General features: G+C 37.6%; 1 protein-coding gene across 1 annotated transcript in view; it reads left to right on the top strand.

Annotated features, from left to right (window-relative positions):
* Positions 1-15,157, top strand: part of TENT4B (terminal nucleotidyltransferase 4B) — a 41,169-nt gene that overhangs the window by 12,307 nt on the left and 13,705 nt on the right. The window contains exons 2-3 of the mRNA XM_021536134.3: positions 8,494-8,617; positions 13,743-13,789. Of these exons, the coding sequence (XP_021391809.3) occupies positions 8,494-8,617; positions 13,743-13,789 (171 nt within the window). The remainder of the gene's footprint in view (positions 1-8,493; positions 8,618-13,742; positions 13,790-15,157) is intronic.

Consider the following 15,157-nt stretch of genomic DNA (forward strand, 5'->3'; position numbering starts at 1 on the left):
AGATCTGTGCTGCCTGGCTTTATGGAGTCTGATAGAAAGGCAGATTACCTGACCTGCTGTTTCCTTCTGGTTTGGTTTAATGGTAACACCACTGGTGTAATTTGCAGAACTGATGTAATAGACATTTATTTGTTTCAAAACTCCGTGCTCCTACTTGTTGTGCTGGTTCAGAGAGGGTCAGAGCTGTCTGTGTGTTATGGTAATTTAGTAACTGGAGCTTTTGTTACAGCTCTAAAACAAACCCAAATGTTGCTGTTTTACTGGGAAAGTTTAGCTAATTAATGTTAATTGAACTGCTGTTGATGCTGATAGTTACTTGTTAAGCTCTTGTTTTAAAGCAAGCTTATAAACTGTTGTTTGGTCTTTCTGAGTGCTTTCTTAAGCAAAGGGAATTGGAAGGCTGAGGAAATCCTAATTCCCCACTGTAGGAAAAAGATGCTTTCAACTTCTCTGTGGTTTTAAATGTTTGGAAATTTACCAGAACCTATAATTTCAGAATGTACAAAGTGCGTCCTAATAGTTGCACTTTAAGGCTTTGAAAAAATATATATCTGTATTTTAAATGATGCATTTGCAAATGGCATAGTCTGTATCCAACAGACTTATACTGTTCTGCAAGTGAGCTAAAGAAAAATAGCGTGATTGTATTTTATAGGAGATGTTAGAATTAGGTGTTAGAATGTTAGATAATTAGATATTACTAGGGTTGAACTTTTTGTCATTATGAAGTAAATCAGCTTCTTCCCATTGCTGCTCTTCCCACTTTCTTTTTCCTGCACAAAACCTTTTTCTCCTTCATCTTTTTGTTTTGTAAGTGCTTTTTCTTTCAGATCAGTTGAGGTAACAGTTCCTCTCTTTTCACTCCTCTGTTAGCAAAATGCATCTTCCATCACCTGAGGGAAGAGAAGCAGCAGACTCTCACAGCCCTTGCTTACGGAGATGGGAAGGAGGGATGATACGTAGATGATTTCCAGGAAAGAAATAGAAGGTTATTCCCACACATGCAGTGATTCAGCTAGATTGTTTTTATGTACGGTGTGATTGAAAAAAAAAAAAAAGGGCAGTGGGAAGTAAGGGTATTTCTCAAAACAGTCTTTCCAGTTGGCATTTAATGTTTTTGCTGGAAATGCTGTAAAAATAAAGAGCAAGACTGAGAATGCATATTGCGTGGATTTAGAAGCCAGTAAATTAGTTGCCTAGTTACACTACAAATCAATTAGTGGTAGGACTAATTCAAGCATCTGATTTATAATTAAAGTTCAGAAGAATTTTTACCCCTCTTGAAAGACAAATTTCTGTAGGAAGAATTCTAGTACACTCAAGTGTACTTCAGGATGGCAAAGCACAAAATGAAATTTATAAGCAGACAAAAAATGCTCACTTTTACCTTGGTAGGAAAAGAGTCTGGTACATTACTTCTTGACTAAAGAATATGCTTGGAAAGTTTAGTTAGAAGTAGCTCAAATCACTTTAAAGGAGAGCACTCAATGCTGATTGAAACAAAGCTATATATAACAAAGCTATAAAATAACTAAAAAACTGGAAAGATAGAGATACCAGTGTAAATAATTAAAAAGAATGGTCTACATTTCTTCTTTGTCCAGTGTTTTAATGTCTGTTCTATAATGCAGTGCTATTTTAATGCCTTTTATGATGCAGTTAAAACCCATAAGTTAATGTAAAATACAGAACATAGGTAAAAAAAACAACATTAATTTGAGGGATTTGGGGCAGTGGGTGTTGATTGGGAGGAAGAAATAGGCTTTCAAGTATTTGCACAGGATAGAAAGTGTAGGTCTTGTAGTGTAAATTTAGTGGGTTTTTTTTTCCCACAGTATTTGAAGACGTGTACATAATCAGTCCACCATAACTGGTGGAAGTGAACAAACTATCTCCATGTTTTCAAAACTCAGTATCAGCATGATCAGACGAATTCCAAAAGACTTCAGTCCTGAAAACAGGGTCAGAGTTCCTAAATAATTTACATATTTGTGGAGATTTTGCTCTCCCTTGTTCATAAAAGGCAGTTCTGTGAATTTCTCAGCTGACAGCAAATGTTAGTTAGAAAGGGTAAGCTGTTCTTGGGTGAACCCTGAAAGCTACCAGAGGTGGTTGCCAGAGGTGGTTTTTTGGGTGTAGCTATGCCCTTTGAAGTTCTGCTTCCATCTTTTCACCCTTTGCCATCTCGGGGGGCTCGGGCTCCTCCTCGGGCTCCCCACAGCTCTGACAAGAAGTGGCTGCTTTACCTGAACTGATAAAGGTGGTGGGATTGAGTTTGCCTAAATTTGCCTGCACGGATTAGGTTGGTTTGTGTAATCGTGTTATGACAGACCCTGTGACTGGGAGGCCAGGCAGTGGTGACAAACACCTGGGCTAAAATCGAAGGGACAGGTAGAAACCTCATTACCTACCTGTCTGCAAAGGAAAATTCTCCATTTGCACCTTAAGAAAATTTATACAGTAGATATCCTGACTTTTTGTGATGTTTAGCAACCTTATGCAGTGGAATACCTGTTTTTAGGTAAACTGCAAATAGATGGTCTGTGAAGCTGTAATTCAGATGTGAGAACTGAAGAAAAAAAGTGTGATATCAAAAACCCAGTTCCTTAAGCTTTCCTGGTTTTGTCAAGTTACTATTATGGACATGTTTTGGGATGTTTGATTTTAAAGCTCCCATAGGACGTATGTGTCTCAAAATACGGTTATTATGTGACCTATAATATATTGATATGCTTCAGTAGCTAAGGATATAAAAATTGATAGTCAAAGTCTCTGAGGCTTTCGAAAATTGTTTCCTTTATTATACATAATTTTATTTTCTTATGAGGACTGATGTGTCAGTCACCATGAAACTTAAGTGCCTATTAAATCACCTGCAAATGCAGTTAAGTGGTTTTTTTTTTTCCAGTAGCTTAAGCCAGCAAATATTAAAAGGATTTGTCTGCTATAGAGGCCCAGGTGGTAGGAAAAGGACCTCAGCAGATGCCTCATATTTACAGTTCCCTTCAGGACTCTAATGCTTGGTTTTGCCCAATTTTGTAGGTGGGAAAATAATTTGTGATCTTTACAGTGTCTGCTGTTGTTGCTACTTCATTATTCAACACATGTAGATGATAATAGTAATCTAGAAAGTATTTTATTAAGCTTATGGAAAATCAGTGTTAAAATTTAAGGTTAGTTTAGGAAGGTGTTGAATTCCCTAATACAATTGTGAAGGGGAGAGTGAGGATTGGGCTGTGTCTTTGCCTTAGTACAATTGTTGTTCAAAACTATTTCAGAACCAAATAGGTCTTGAATAGTAGGGTTTAGTTTGTGAAACTTACTAAGTTTTGGCAGAATTTACCACTACCATCTTTTTCTTTGTAAAATACCTTTGGAGGCTTCAAACTGAAGTTATTCTCTCTTCTGTGCAAAGCTAGCTTTCCTTTTGGGGGTGAAGGGATGGATGCAGTTTGGATTCTTAAGTATTATGCTTTCAGTGGCTAAAATGCCTCAGATTCTTCCCTCACATTCCTCTCCAAAGACAATCATAATTCTGAAATTCTACAGTATTTCTCCTTGCTTCCTTCAATTTTAGTTTTTTTTTTTTTTTTTTTTTTAGTCCAGAGGAGACTTTAAATGATAGGGGCAATTAAACACTGTCCTTTAGGAATTATTTATCCAAAGAAAATTCAGATACAAATGCAAGTCACTTAGTGCTTCAGGACTGTGTTGCAAATATCCCTTAAACTCTTAAAGCATAGAGTTTGGGAAGATGAAAGTCACCTGTATGTTCATTGTTTGCTTCAGCCCACCATCCACAGTTTCTAAACAATTTGGATTTTCATCATTCTGCAAATGAAACTTCCTTCAGAAAACCTGCCAAAACCAAACTATAGTGCATGAGCACGAGATTAGTATAGTTGATATCCACTGTTTTAAATTATCTTCAGTGACATTGCAAGTAGCCTTTTGTGTGCAAAGGAATATATAAGCCCAAGGCAGAGAAGCTCTTTGAGACAGATGAGCAGAATTTTGAACAGTTGGAGCAGAAGCCGTGGGTAACACCCTGATGAGAGAAATTAGAACATGCATGCCTGAGTAATTTCTCCTGTGAAATGAAGAATAAAGAAGAGCCAGAGGAGAGTGGAAGTATAGCACAATTCCAGAATGACCAAAGCAGGAATTTTTAAAAATAAAACCAGTTATTCTGATTAGTATAATACAGTGTGTTGACATACAAAGCAACACTTAACTGCTATCCTGTGATTAAGCAAAACGGGTCAGAATGATTCTGAGCTCGCTGGCTGCTCTGCTTTAGCAGGACTGGACTCTGCTTTAGCAGGACTGGGATCTGCTGCTCAGCTGCTTGGGACAGTGGGGCTGAGGGAATGGTCCCACTCTGCCACTGCTGTGGGTGTCAAGCCCTGGGCACTGGTTCAGTCAGGCTGGCTTCTTCCAAGCTGCCAAAATCTGTGAGGATAGTGGGCTGCTCATTTATTTTGCATCCAGATCTGAGGGCAGAGAAGTGACACTTGTAGTATCTCCAGTTGTGTTTCATAGTGTGACATCCCTCCCAGTGTCACTGTTGGTTTCAGTTCTGGACTTGCAGCAGGAGAGACTTGTGCTGGTTTAAGTGTCAGGTAGCTGAAGTGCACACATCAAGTGTATGTGCTAAGCCACGTTATCTATCTGCTCTGCATATCAAACAGAAATGATATTTTGTTTGTACATGATTATTTTTTAATTGATTGCCAGACATGCAGCGAGATTCATACTCCAGAACATCTTATGTAAAGGAGCTTGAGGATTCCTGAGTTTCACATTTAGACCCCACAAGTTGTGCTACAAAATAAAATAAGTTGTGATCTAACTAAGAAAGTAATGTAATGCATTATGTTCCATAGTATTTGTTCCTCACAAAAGCTGTGACTTTTCACCTAAGAGACTTGAGTCTCGCAGTCTTGTGTTCCTCATGGGGCTATTCAGTGATGTTACCATGGGAAGTCATTCTTGTGATTACAACTTTTGCAGCCATAGTTTATTTTTTAATGATGCATCACCGTCCCTTTCAGTGGGACATGAAATTAAATGGAGCAACTTCTCTATAATTCTGTTCTCCCTGTGAAATTCTGATGGAATCAGCTTACCAGACTTGAAAACAGGTGTGATGCAGGTAGAACTTTGTTTTAAAACCTGTTTAGAGAAAGTGTCAGAAAGCTTTTTATTTTACTTTTCCCCATATGTTAAGATTTTCTTAAGTACAGTTCAAAGATCCACTTGTTTACTCTGTTTGCTTTAACAAAAATGGTAAACTAATGCTCTTATGCATGGCAGAGAATTCTCTCCATGCATCCTAATTATGCTTCAAATATGCTTCGGTATAACTATAAAGCCAAATGAAATATATTTCAATAGTGCAATCAGGTTTATTACAGTGTAATTTTCTTCTATAAATAAGTCTCCTTTTAAGGACTTTAATCTGAAATTACTGATGAATGTAATAGTATTAAATAATTAAATAATGAAATACTGTTATGATGCCAAAAAGAATATATCAGTCTCTTTGATCTTCATTTTGGCTAAATATAGAAAATTTCACTAGAGACTTCTGTAAACAGACTCCATTAATCCTAACACATTGTTTTGAAAAACAGCAACTATAATAAATGTTGATTAAGACAGTGAATAACCTTGAGTTTTAATTTTCAATACAGCATGAGTTAACTCCACATTAATTGGAGTCACACCTCTAAGTCATGTTGTACTGCTCTGAAATCCACGTGTGCCTACTTCTGTTTGTTTTGGCTTTAATTAATCATTCCCTTACTTCTTGGCAGCAGCCTGTTATTGGGCAGAGAAATACGGATCCAGGTGTAGTCTTGAGCCCCTGTAGCTTCTGCCTGCCTTCTGCACACCACAGCTCTGTGCAGCACAGGAGGTCCTGGCAGCAGGAGTCTTGCAGCAGATGAAACACAGATATGTCTGAACTATTTCCAACTGGAGTGCTGATGAGAACTCTCTCTAGTAGTCTTTAAGCCTTTCTTCTGTCATTGAAAAAGTTCAGATTTCATTATTTTCTACATGTGCAGTGTTTACTAACATTCTGTGTGTGGGCGTTTGTGTGTTTGCAGGTAGCTTGATTTTTTGTTTCGCCACTGAGCTTTTCATGACTATCTCAGAATAAGAAGGATCCCATTCAAAGAAATGCAGACATCTGTTATTTATGTTTAGAAAAAGAAATACATCTGGTTCTGACAACACATCATTATTTTATGTGCTTCTAAAGAATGCAGCAGTTGATACAATTATCTGGATTCAGAGTGTCAGTGGAGTTAATAAAGACCAGTGCCCTGAGAACTCAGTGTGTGTATGGCTTGGCTCTCTGTGCACTTTAGGGACCTCTTTTCTGATTGCCTTGTTCTTTCAAAGTTCTCTGATGAGACGGAGGCAACAATTAACTCCCATAAAGCATGAGCCCAGGAGCAGCTGGGCCCACTAATGGTGGACAGTATGGATTTGTGCTGTGCCATGCATGAATTTCTCCCCAGGGATACTCCCTTGATCATCCCAGCATGTCTCAGTCCGCTCAGACAGCACAGTGTTGCTCCTCGTGGCTTCAGTGCATGTGGGCATTCAGTCCTTGCTGAAAACGCTGCCCCAGAGCAGTGTTTCATGTGCCTTGTGGTTGTAAACAGTCTTCTCCAGCTAGTCCAGAGGAGCAGAGGCAGAAATGGGGCTGTTTCTTGATCAGTTCCCCATTGCGTAGCCCCTAAAGACAGTCCTGACTCCCAGGTCTTCCTGTAAGCTGGTTCACCGAATTACAGTTGAAAAATAATTTCTATTTTCAGGAGTTTAATTATTGAGGGTTTGCCCATTTTCCTTGTTGCTTTTGGTTTTGAAAGCTAGATTAATGGTCAAGCATGTGGAAACTAAATTAGCGATTCAGTACATGTGACTGGCAGTGAGGACAGAGTGAACTTGGTCATTGGAGTGCTCAACTTGTCCTTTTTCACCTACTTCTCACCTGAATCCAGTACTTACACTGGGAAGATAACTGTGAGAAAGTTTAAATGCCAACACATGGAATAGCAGTGAAGAATAGAACTGGCTGAGAAGCTGAAGGCAGAGTAGTCAGTGTAGTTTAAGTTGTAAGTGGTGGTTTGGAATGTGCACATTAACTCCAGGATGTAAGCTTCCAAGGAAAAGCAAGAAAGCAGCTGTAGGAGGAGGTGAGAGATGTCCTCTGTCAGGGGAGTCTTTTATCTTAGCTTTATCTATCTAGAGAGTAATGGCAATGGCCACCCCAAGCTGCCAGGCTTTTGTGACTGTTCCCCTAACTTGAGGGGTGGAGGGAGAGAAGGTTGTGTTGTTCATAACACTGCAATATTGGAAGAACTTAACACAGGTGGTTTGAGTTCTTTGCCTGCTCTGACTCTGTTAAACACAACTGTCAGATAGTTTAATCAGTGTTGTTGACACCTGTATACAGCTTCCAGTTATTAACATTTGATTTATTTAAGTGTGTGTGCAGTAGGGAAGTATTAGATTCCCCATCTCAACTAAGGGCCTGGTCTTAATAAATTGCTCTCTTCTGGTGGCCCCTCAGAGCTTTAATGAAAGATGCAGTTGTACTTGGTAACTAGAAACAATACATTCTTAAAAGATAACTAGCTATTACTATAATGGTCATTGCAGGAAACAAATGAAATTAATTTAGTTACTCTGTGGCTGGAATTACATTATTAGTCAAGTTGATGATGTGTTTCTGGTACTACAGAAGCAGAGAAATTTGTAGCACTGTATGAGGACATTTATATTTCAGCTCTCATTACAGGCTAGCTAAACATAACTTACTGACAATGAAAAGCACATGTAATATGGTAAATTATATATGGGTTAACTGTCTGTCAGTCACTTATTCTCTGAGCAACTGCTGCTGCATGTGTACTACGTATTTCCTGGGGTTATGGGGGGAGAGTACATTTTTAGTTTATGTGACTTCTATAAGCAGGAAAAGAAGCAGTTTTTCGAGCTCTAGTACTGGCACAGTTACTGTCAACTTTTGCAAGTGTGGTACTGAATACAGACTGCTGCCTGAAACTCCCTGCCTGGTGCCAAGGGGCTGACTAGGAAGTGTTTTTGTGAAGTGTGTACTCAGAGCTACAGCTGCGTTCATGGTTGAAGACTGAACCATTTCTGTGTTATGCTGGCATTAAAATAGAGTGTGACTTTCAATGTGAATTGAAGGCACTTGGATTTAGATTTCCTTCCATGCTTTTAGCAAATCAAGTGCAATATTGACGTGTTGGCATAAGAAGCTAATGTGGAAATAAATGCTACAAAGTGTTGTAAATGTGGATTTTTTTTTTTAATTGCATGTTGCTCTAAAATTGCCCCTTAATGAAATTGGGAACTAGGAACTTAAAATATTTTTTGTTAGAATAGTGCTATTTCATTTGCATATGGGGTTTTTTCTGACTCTTTGTTCTCTCCTTTTTATTTTTTTCTTAGTCTTCATGAAGAAATCATTGACTTTTATAAGTATATGTCTCCCAGACCTGAAGAAGAGACAATGCGGATGGAAGTGGTGAACAGAATAGAAAATGTTATCAAAGAGCTCTGGCCTAATGCAGATGTGAGTAGGACACTGTTTTATTTGTCAATATGTAAAAGCAACATTTTGTACCTATTTACTTTATGGAGCATTGAATATTGAAAATGCTGTTTATTTTTCCATGTTAAACATAAAAAGACCTGTTGAAATGAGTGGGGTCATCTTTCTTACTCAAATAATAGGGGGTAAAGTTTTCTATCATACATAGGATCAAAGACAAGTTAGTCTTTCTGTAGTCAGTGAGAAGGCATAAGGGGTGGCAGTGTTCAGTCTCATGAATATTTATTTGATAAGATGAATGGGAACTATCATACATGTTGTGTTTAAAACCTGTTGTGTGTAAAAAAATCTTCTGAAACTCCTATCTGTAGTAGTACGGCTTTTAGTTGTAAGACCTGTGATCTTGAATAAATCTGTCAAGGTGGTGTACCAGCAATGTCACATTACGTAGACCATGGTATTTTTATTGGGCAGTTATACTAAACTGATATATTTTGCAAATTCGAAAAAACTCAGGAGTCTGTGTTTAGGAAGAAACAAATCTGTAGATCTGTGTGCTGAGCTGTGTAATGCCTCTTTCCACTGAATATGGGTTTTTGCTAGTTACACACTCAGTCAAAACAAGAATTGCTCCTATGCATAGGTGTTTTTTTGGTTTTTTTTTTTTCTTTTTTGATAAAGGTTAGATTAAAAAGAAGACAGAGAAGTTGCATTTATAAGTCAGTATGGTTTTATGGGGACACAGTTGTGCTTCTGGCATAATTGAATCTAGTTTAATTATATTCTTCTACTAATATTGTGTTCATTTCCAGAATGTAAATTTCTAGCTGTAGCCATCTATTTGTAGATAACAGTAGCTGAAAATAAGGGCTTGTTAGCCAGAATAGCAAACCAGATTCAGACAGCAGAATCTCTAGTATAAGGAATGTTCTTTGATCCTGCTCCAGTAAAAGACAGTGTTTTGACATGAGTGACTTAAATCCACTGTTCATTTCAAATCTTCTTAACCTGTTTTTTGGAATGCCTTTTTAGAAATAGGCAGAATACGACAGAATGTGAATTCTGTAGAAGCTCTATGCATGCGAATGTGTGGGTTTGTGTGTAAAATATACTCACATTTTCCAAGTGGTTATTGTTACGGATGATGTATCAGAGTGTCGTATGGAAGGAGCGCTCTCCACTCGGTGATCGCTGCCTTTGCACAGCTGGAGGGAGGTGTTTGAGTCATTACCCCACGTATCTGGCAATTTTCTCTTTGAGCAAACACAGTAACCTTTCCATGGGAACTGTGTAAGAGAGCAGCATGTGCCACAGGTGTTGCACAGCTCTCCTCTCACCCAGTGAAACAGTCAGGTGGACCCTAATCAAGAGCAGGAGTATTGTCTGACAGGCAATAGGGTAGGGAGCAGTGTGGGTGCCACACCCTGACAGTGCCTTGGAGGAGAGGATTTCACCAAAAACACTGATGGCTTCAGTCTAGAGATGTTACGATTTCCTAGGCAAGTTTGTGTGCTGCAAACTTAACTAGTCTAATGGGGTGAATGGATTTATTACCAGGGGATCTCTTTGTTACCACTAGCACTAGGAATGGGGCACAAGAGCATACTGCTTCCAGAGGTACTCTGTGGGACAGTCTTGATCTGTAAAAGTCTTTTATATTAACTTTGTATATACATATATAATATACACATGTGTGTGTGTGTATGTATAACTTTGCATCCTTGAGAAAATAGTCCTTCTTTAAGCTGCTGAAAGTTTTCTGTGACAACCAGGTATTTAAGGAGGGGAAGTAAATTACAAGTCCTACCACAAAGTGTCAGCTGACCACTGGGCTTAGCTGTAATGTGACTGAGAGGAAGCACACACTGTGTAGTTGAAAAACCAAAGTTCACTTCTCAGCTAGTGCCAGTTAAATCTGCCAGGACTGTCTTTCTCCACTGTGCTTGAAAATGTTGGAGAGTGAGAGCGTGCCAGTTCCTTTTTCTCAAGTCAGTAACTATTCTTCAAAGTCAAACTGCATTTTATCTGCAGTTGTTACGTTGAGGAAGAATACTCCTTTTGTATGTTCTTCCGTTTTCTGGAGGCTAGCAGGGAACTGAATGGTGACAACAGCATTACTGTAGTGTTACTTTTCTAAAACGTATTTTGCCAGATCAGTTTGGGAACTGAACTGCTGAACTCTACTGTGTTCGACTTGGACAGTCTCTTGTAATCTTTCAGTCCTTTGAGTTAATCACTAACCTTTTGACAATCTGTGTTGGTTTAGCTACTTCTAAGATTCAGGTTTTGAGTACATGCTCTGAGAAGGTGGAGTGTTACCTGGTCCAATGTCCTCAGCTCTAGCTGTAGTGTAAAGTGATGAGTTAATGTTTAAGCTGTTCATTTTGAGTCGTTGATACAGCCAAACAAGTTTAAATAAACTTGGAAGTTAAACATACACATTTAGCTTGTAGTTTCTCACTAAGCACATAGGTAAGACATAAAATATATATATAAATACATAAAAATTAGATATTAAGAAAATAAAAATAAGGCTTCATGAATTTGAATATACAGAGAATGTACATGTGGAATGTGTCTGAGTACATCTTTATCCTCTCCCCTGTTCCACTTAGAAAAAGGCTGAAAAAGCAGATGGGGGGGGTGGGGTGGGGTGTAAAACTAGGTATCCTAAACTGTTACTTTATATATAGAAGTTAGCAATTGTGTCATTTGCTCTCTTGCTTAAGGGAATGTGCTTAGAAGGAAACATTCCTCGTAAGTGAGAGCTGTTCTTGGCATCAGCAGGGCTCTGACCATAAGAAACACTTTAATTATGCTGAAACCAAACAACCCAAAACATTTAAATGAAAACTTCGTAAGACAAAGATTTTTGACCAGTTCAGTAGGAAAATTTGGCTATTAAACAAATAAGTACTTACGCAGTCTAATTTAGGATACATTTGTTATTATATTCTCAGCTTCATGTCCATGTGACCACGAGGGAATGTTATATACTTGACACACTTCAGTTATGAAAATACTATGATTGGGAATGAAGGTAGAAAGATGAACTCTATTTAGTTCGATAAACTTCAGAAAATTCTACTGAAAGATGTAGAAGAAAGGGAAATTAAATTGACTGTGGGTGGATTTTTTGTTGTTTTGACAGAGGGGTTTTGGTACCAGAAATTTACCATTTGTGTGTTTCCAAGTTCTGTTGTGCTTAGTGAGCATGTATTTGGACACATACTGTAATTAAAGCTCCTTCAGGATCTCTGGAATTTAATATGAAGAAGTTCACAGAAATGTGGGATAAACAGTAACAATACGTAGAGGAGTAGAATCGTTACACTACTGTGAAGACTGAAGTTATCTTATGAGTGCAAATACAGATCTCTGTCCACAAGCAATAAAAACATGATCAGCAGCATTGGCACACCACAAAAACTAATGCTCATGTCTCAAGCCATAATAGTATTCTGTTTTAGGATGCTTTCAATGCATGCATGGCTACAGCACTTCAACAATATAAATTCCAAATTAATAATAAATCAAAATCCTTGAAAATTTGTGTTCTGATTTCTCCACTCTTCCTCTTTTGTCTTTCCAGTTTTTGTGAGAGGGTGGTTGAAGTGTGGGTGTGAGTTTCTTTTTTAATAGCTCAGTGTTTCTCATACTCCAAATTATTGTACAAGAGCAGATGTTGTCTCATTCCTTTTGGTAAAGGTCATATATGTTGTATCAGTAAGTTTATGAATACTTCCAGGGTTGTTTATTCAGTAAAGGCTCTCTTTGCTGTTCAGCTGAACACACTATTTTGTTTGATAATGTGAAAGCACATTTCGTTTTTTCTGAACCCATCAGTGGCTGTTTCATTGTGCAAAAGCACTTTTCTGGTACTTTTGGTGCCTAGATGAATCCTGGTTTGACTGAACCCAGTTTCATAGAGGATACTTTTATTACTACCCTGGATAAACATAGTGATAATTATTATTATTACATTCTTAGCTTTGTAATGCCTTTATGCTTTTGTGCAATATTGATGTTCATGCTGTGGTACCTCTCACAGTCTTTGCCAGTCTGAGAAGCTGTGAACTTTCAGTATTAAATTGTGTATGTACTTTTTATTGGGTGTGGGGTGAGGGGCCAAGAGGAATTAAGTGATAAAAAATAATCAGGACAAAGCACTCAAACTGCTTCTTAGTCTACTAAAGTATTAAGGCATTTGCAAAATATCTTTTCCTGTCTCTCCCTTTTTCTTATCCTGAAGGGGAAAAACATAAAAAGTGGGTCACTGGACATACAAATAGGTGGCAGTCAAGCTGGTGTATGAGACTCATTAAAGCAGAATACTCAAGTCTGTATAAGGTGGCTCCAGGAAGCACATCAGAAGAATGGCTGAAAATTAGCCCAAATGTGTAGATATTTTTTACTTTGAAGTCTCCCCAGCCTCCCTTTGAGACTCAGCACATGAGTCCAACCTCCCTGCAAGGCTTGGCTAAGTAATGAGAGTGTGGTTTTGGACAGCTTACAGGGGAAACCTGATGATTTACACCTCCAGTGCTAGTAGAAATCCAGTAGAAATTCTGTGGGATCTGAAGCTTTATGCAGTTTCCATTTGTTGTTTAAGCAGAAATAGACAGAGCTGTGCTACTTGCTTTGTAATGCAGAAAAAAAATGGGGCATGACAGAATTGATTTTTTTTTTTAAAGTATGCAAAGCAATGGAAATACGTGTAATTTGAAAATGCTTAAATACTGAGAGGTACTTAGAGATATGAAAACAAAAAGCAAGCTAAACTGATACTGCTTTTCTTAAATGTTCTGTCATCATTAAGCAGTTTGAAATCTTGGATTCTGGGTTTTTGACAAATTTGGTCATGGGAGCAATTTTTACATTGAAAAGCAGTGTTTATTATAAAAGTCAAAGTTATTAGTGTTTTATGAGTAAAAATAGTCAGGATCAGCTGTTTGTAGTACATTGAAGTATATTGTTGTACATTAACAAAAGTGTTCAGTGCCTGTTAGCAATACCAAAATCTACCAATGGAGGGTAGCAATAGCCAGTCTTTACAAGCAATTTAATAAACTTTGTCTTCTGAAGCCTGAAAAATTTCTTAATTCATCCTATATGTTTTCTTATATATCCTTTTCTTGTGTTTCAGGTGCAGATATTTGGAAGTTTTAAAACTGGTTTATATTTACCTACAAGGTTAGTAATTTTTCAGTGTAAATTCCACACAAAAGAAAAGTAGCTTGTTGGACCTGTAACCCTGGGGTTATTTATCTGCTCTTCCAGGATCTGTGTTAGTGTCAATACTTGTTATGCTAAGAAAGTGTTAAGCTATTAGCTCTCCACAAAGTGTACAGAAATGCAATAAATAAGACTATTGACTGTAACACATGTCTGTATAGATCTTGCATGTATCAGTAGAAGGTTCTGAATTACCATGTGGTCAGAAAAGGCTTATGTTGAGATTTGGCTTTATTAATACAAAAATAAGATGTTGGCCCTAAAAGAAAAGCTAAATTTTACCTCCACAGATGACTAAATTGAAACCTTTGCCATAACGTTGTTAATATTAGCACTGAAGAGAAAATTTTACGTACAGAATTGTTTTTCTTTCAGTCTTCTTTTGTGAAATCTGTACAAAGTCAACATCTACCTTTTCCAAATCTATTGCTAGTTTTCATAAGGAGTCTTTAATCAGTGACACTGTATCTTCTGTAGAAATTGTGAGTATTTATGACAACTAAATAAAAATTGAGTCAAAAGTTTAAATGGCTGTAGGGATAAACACATTTAAATAGCATAAATCTGAGGATAACTTTTGAACTGAGTTCCATACTTTGGGAACAGGAGGACATCTAATACTCACTGCAGATGAGGGATATCCTCATGGTTTCATCTCTATTTGTGAAAGAAAGAACCTGACAGATACTTTAGTACCTGCTTTAGTTTCAGGAGTTGTAAGGAAATCTAATTTCTCAGTTTTTGTTTGTAAAGCCAGAAGTGAGATGTACAAATACGCATTGTTTTCACATTTGGCCTCATTCCTGGTCTTTTTAAAATTTATTTTAAATCAGGTTAATTAAATTTGATTTGATGCTGGTAATGCTGGAGCAATATTCCTGGCCAATTGATGGATACTTTACTATATTTGCTTGATGTTTTGAAACAGATATAATATACTGTCATATATTTGTCATATATTGCCTTTATTGAGTATTTGTTTCAGGTAAGGTTTTGGAGGAGAAAAAATGCAGATACTTCAAATACAGTAGATAAACTCACAAAAGGCCTTCCTGTGGCAGTGCTTGCTACACTTTTCAAAACGATCATCATTTGTGTGTTGGTCATTAATTTACTGTTGCCTTCTATCAAAGCTTCCCTTTGCCCTAGGTTTTCCCTGCCTCTCAGTAATAGTTTGGTTAGATTTCATGCTCTGGGATTCAGAAAGGCCTGAAGTGTGTTTTTAATGCTGTGTCTTTGTTGGGATTTGCTCTATATCCATTAACTTAAGCTGCTGTTGCAGGTTTGGGCACACAGTGGCTTTGCTGCTGGATCTCTGTGTCCATT

Source organism: Lonchura striata, chromosome 13 (genome assembly GCF_046129695.1).
Source record: "Lonchura striata isolate bLonStr1 chromosome 13, bLonStr1.mat, whole genome shotgun sequence".
In the NCBI taxonomy this organism is placed as follows: domain Eukaryota; kingdom Metazoa; phylum Chordata; class Aves; order Passeriformes; family Estrildidae; genus Lonchura; species Lonchura striata.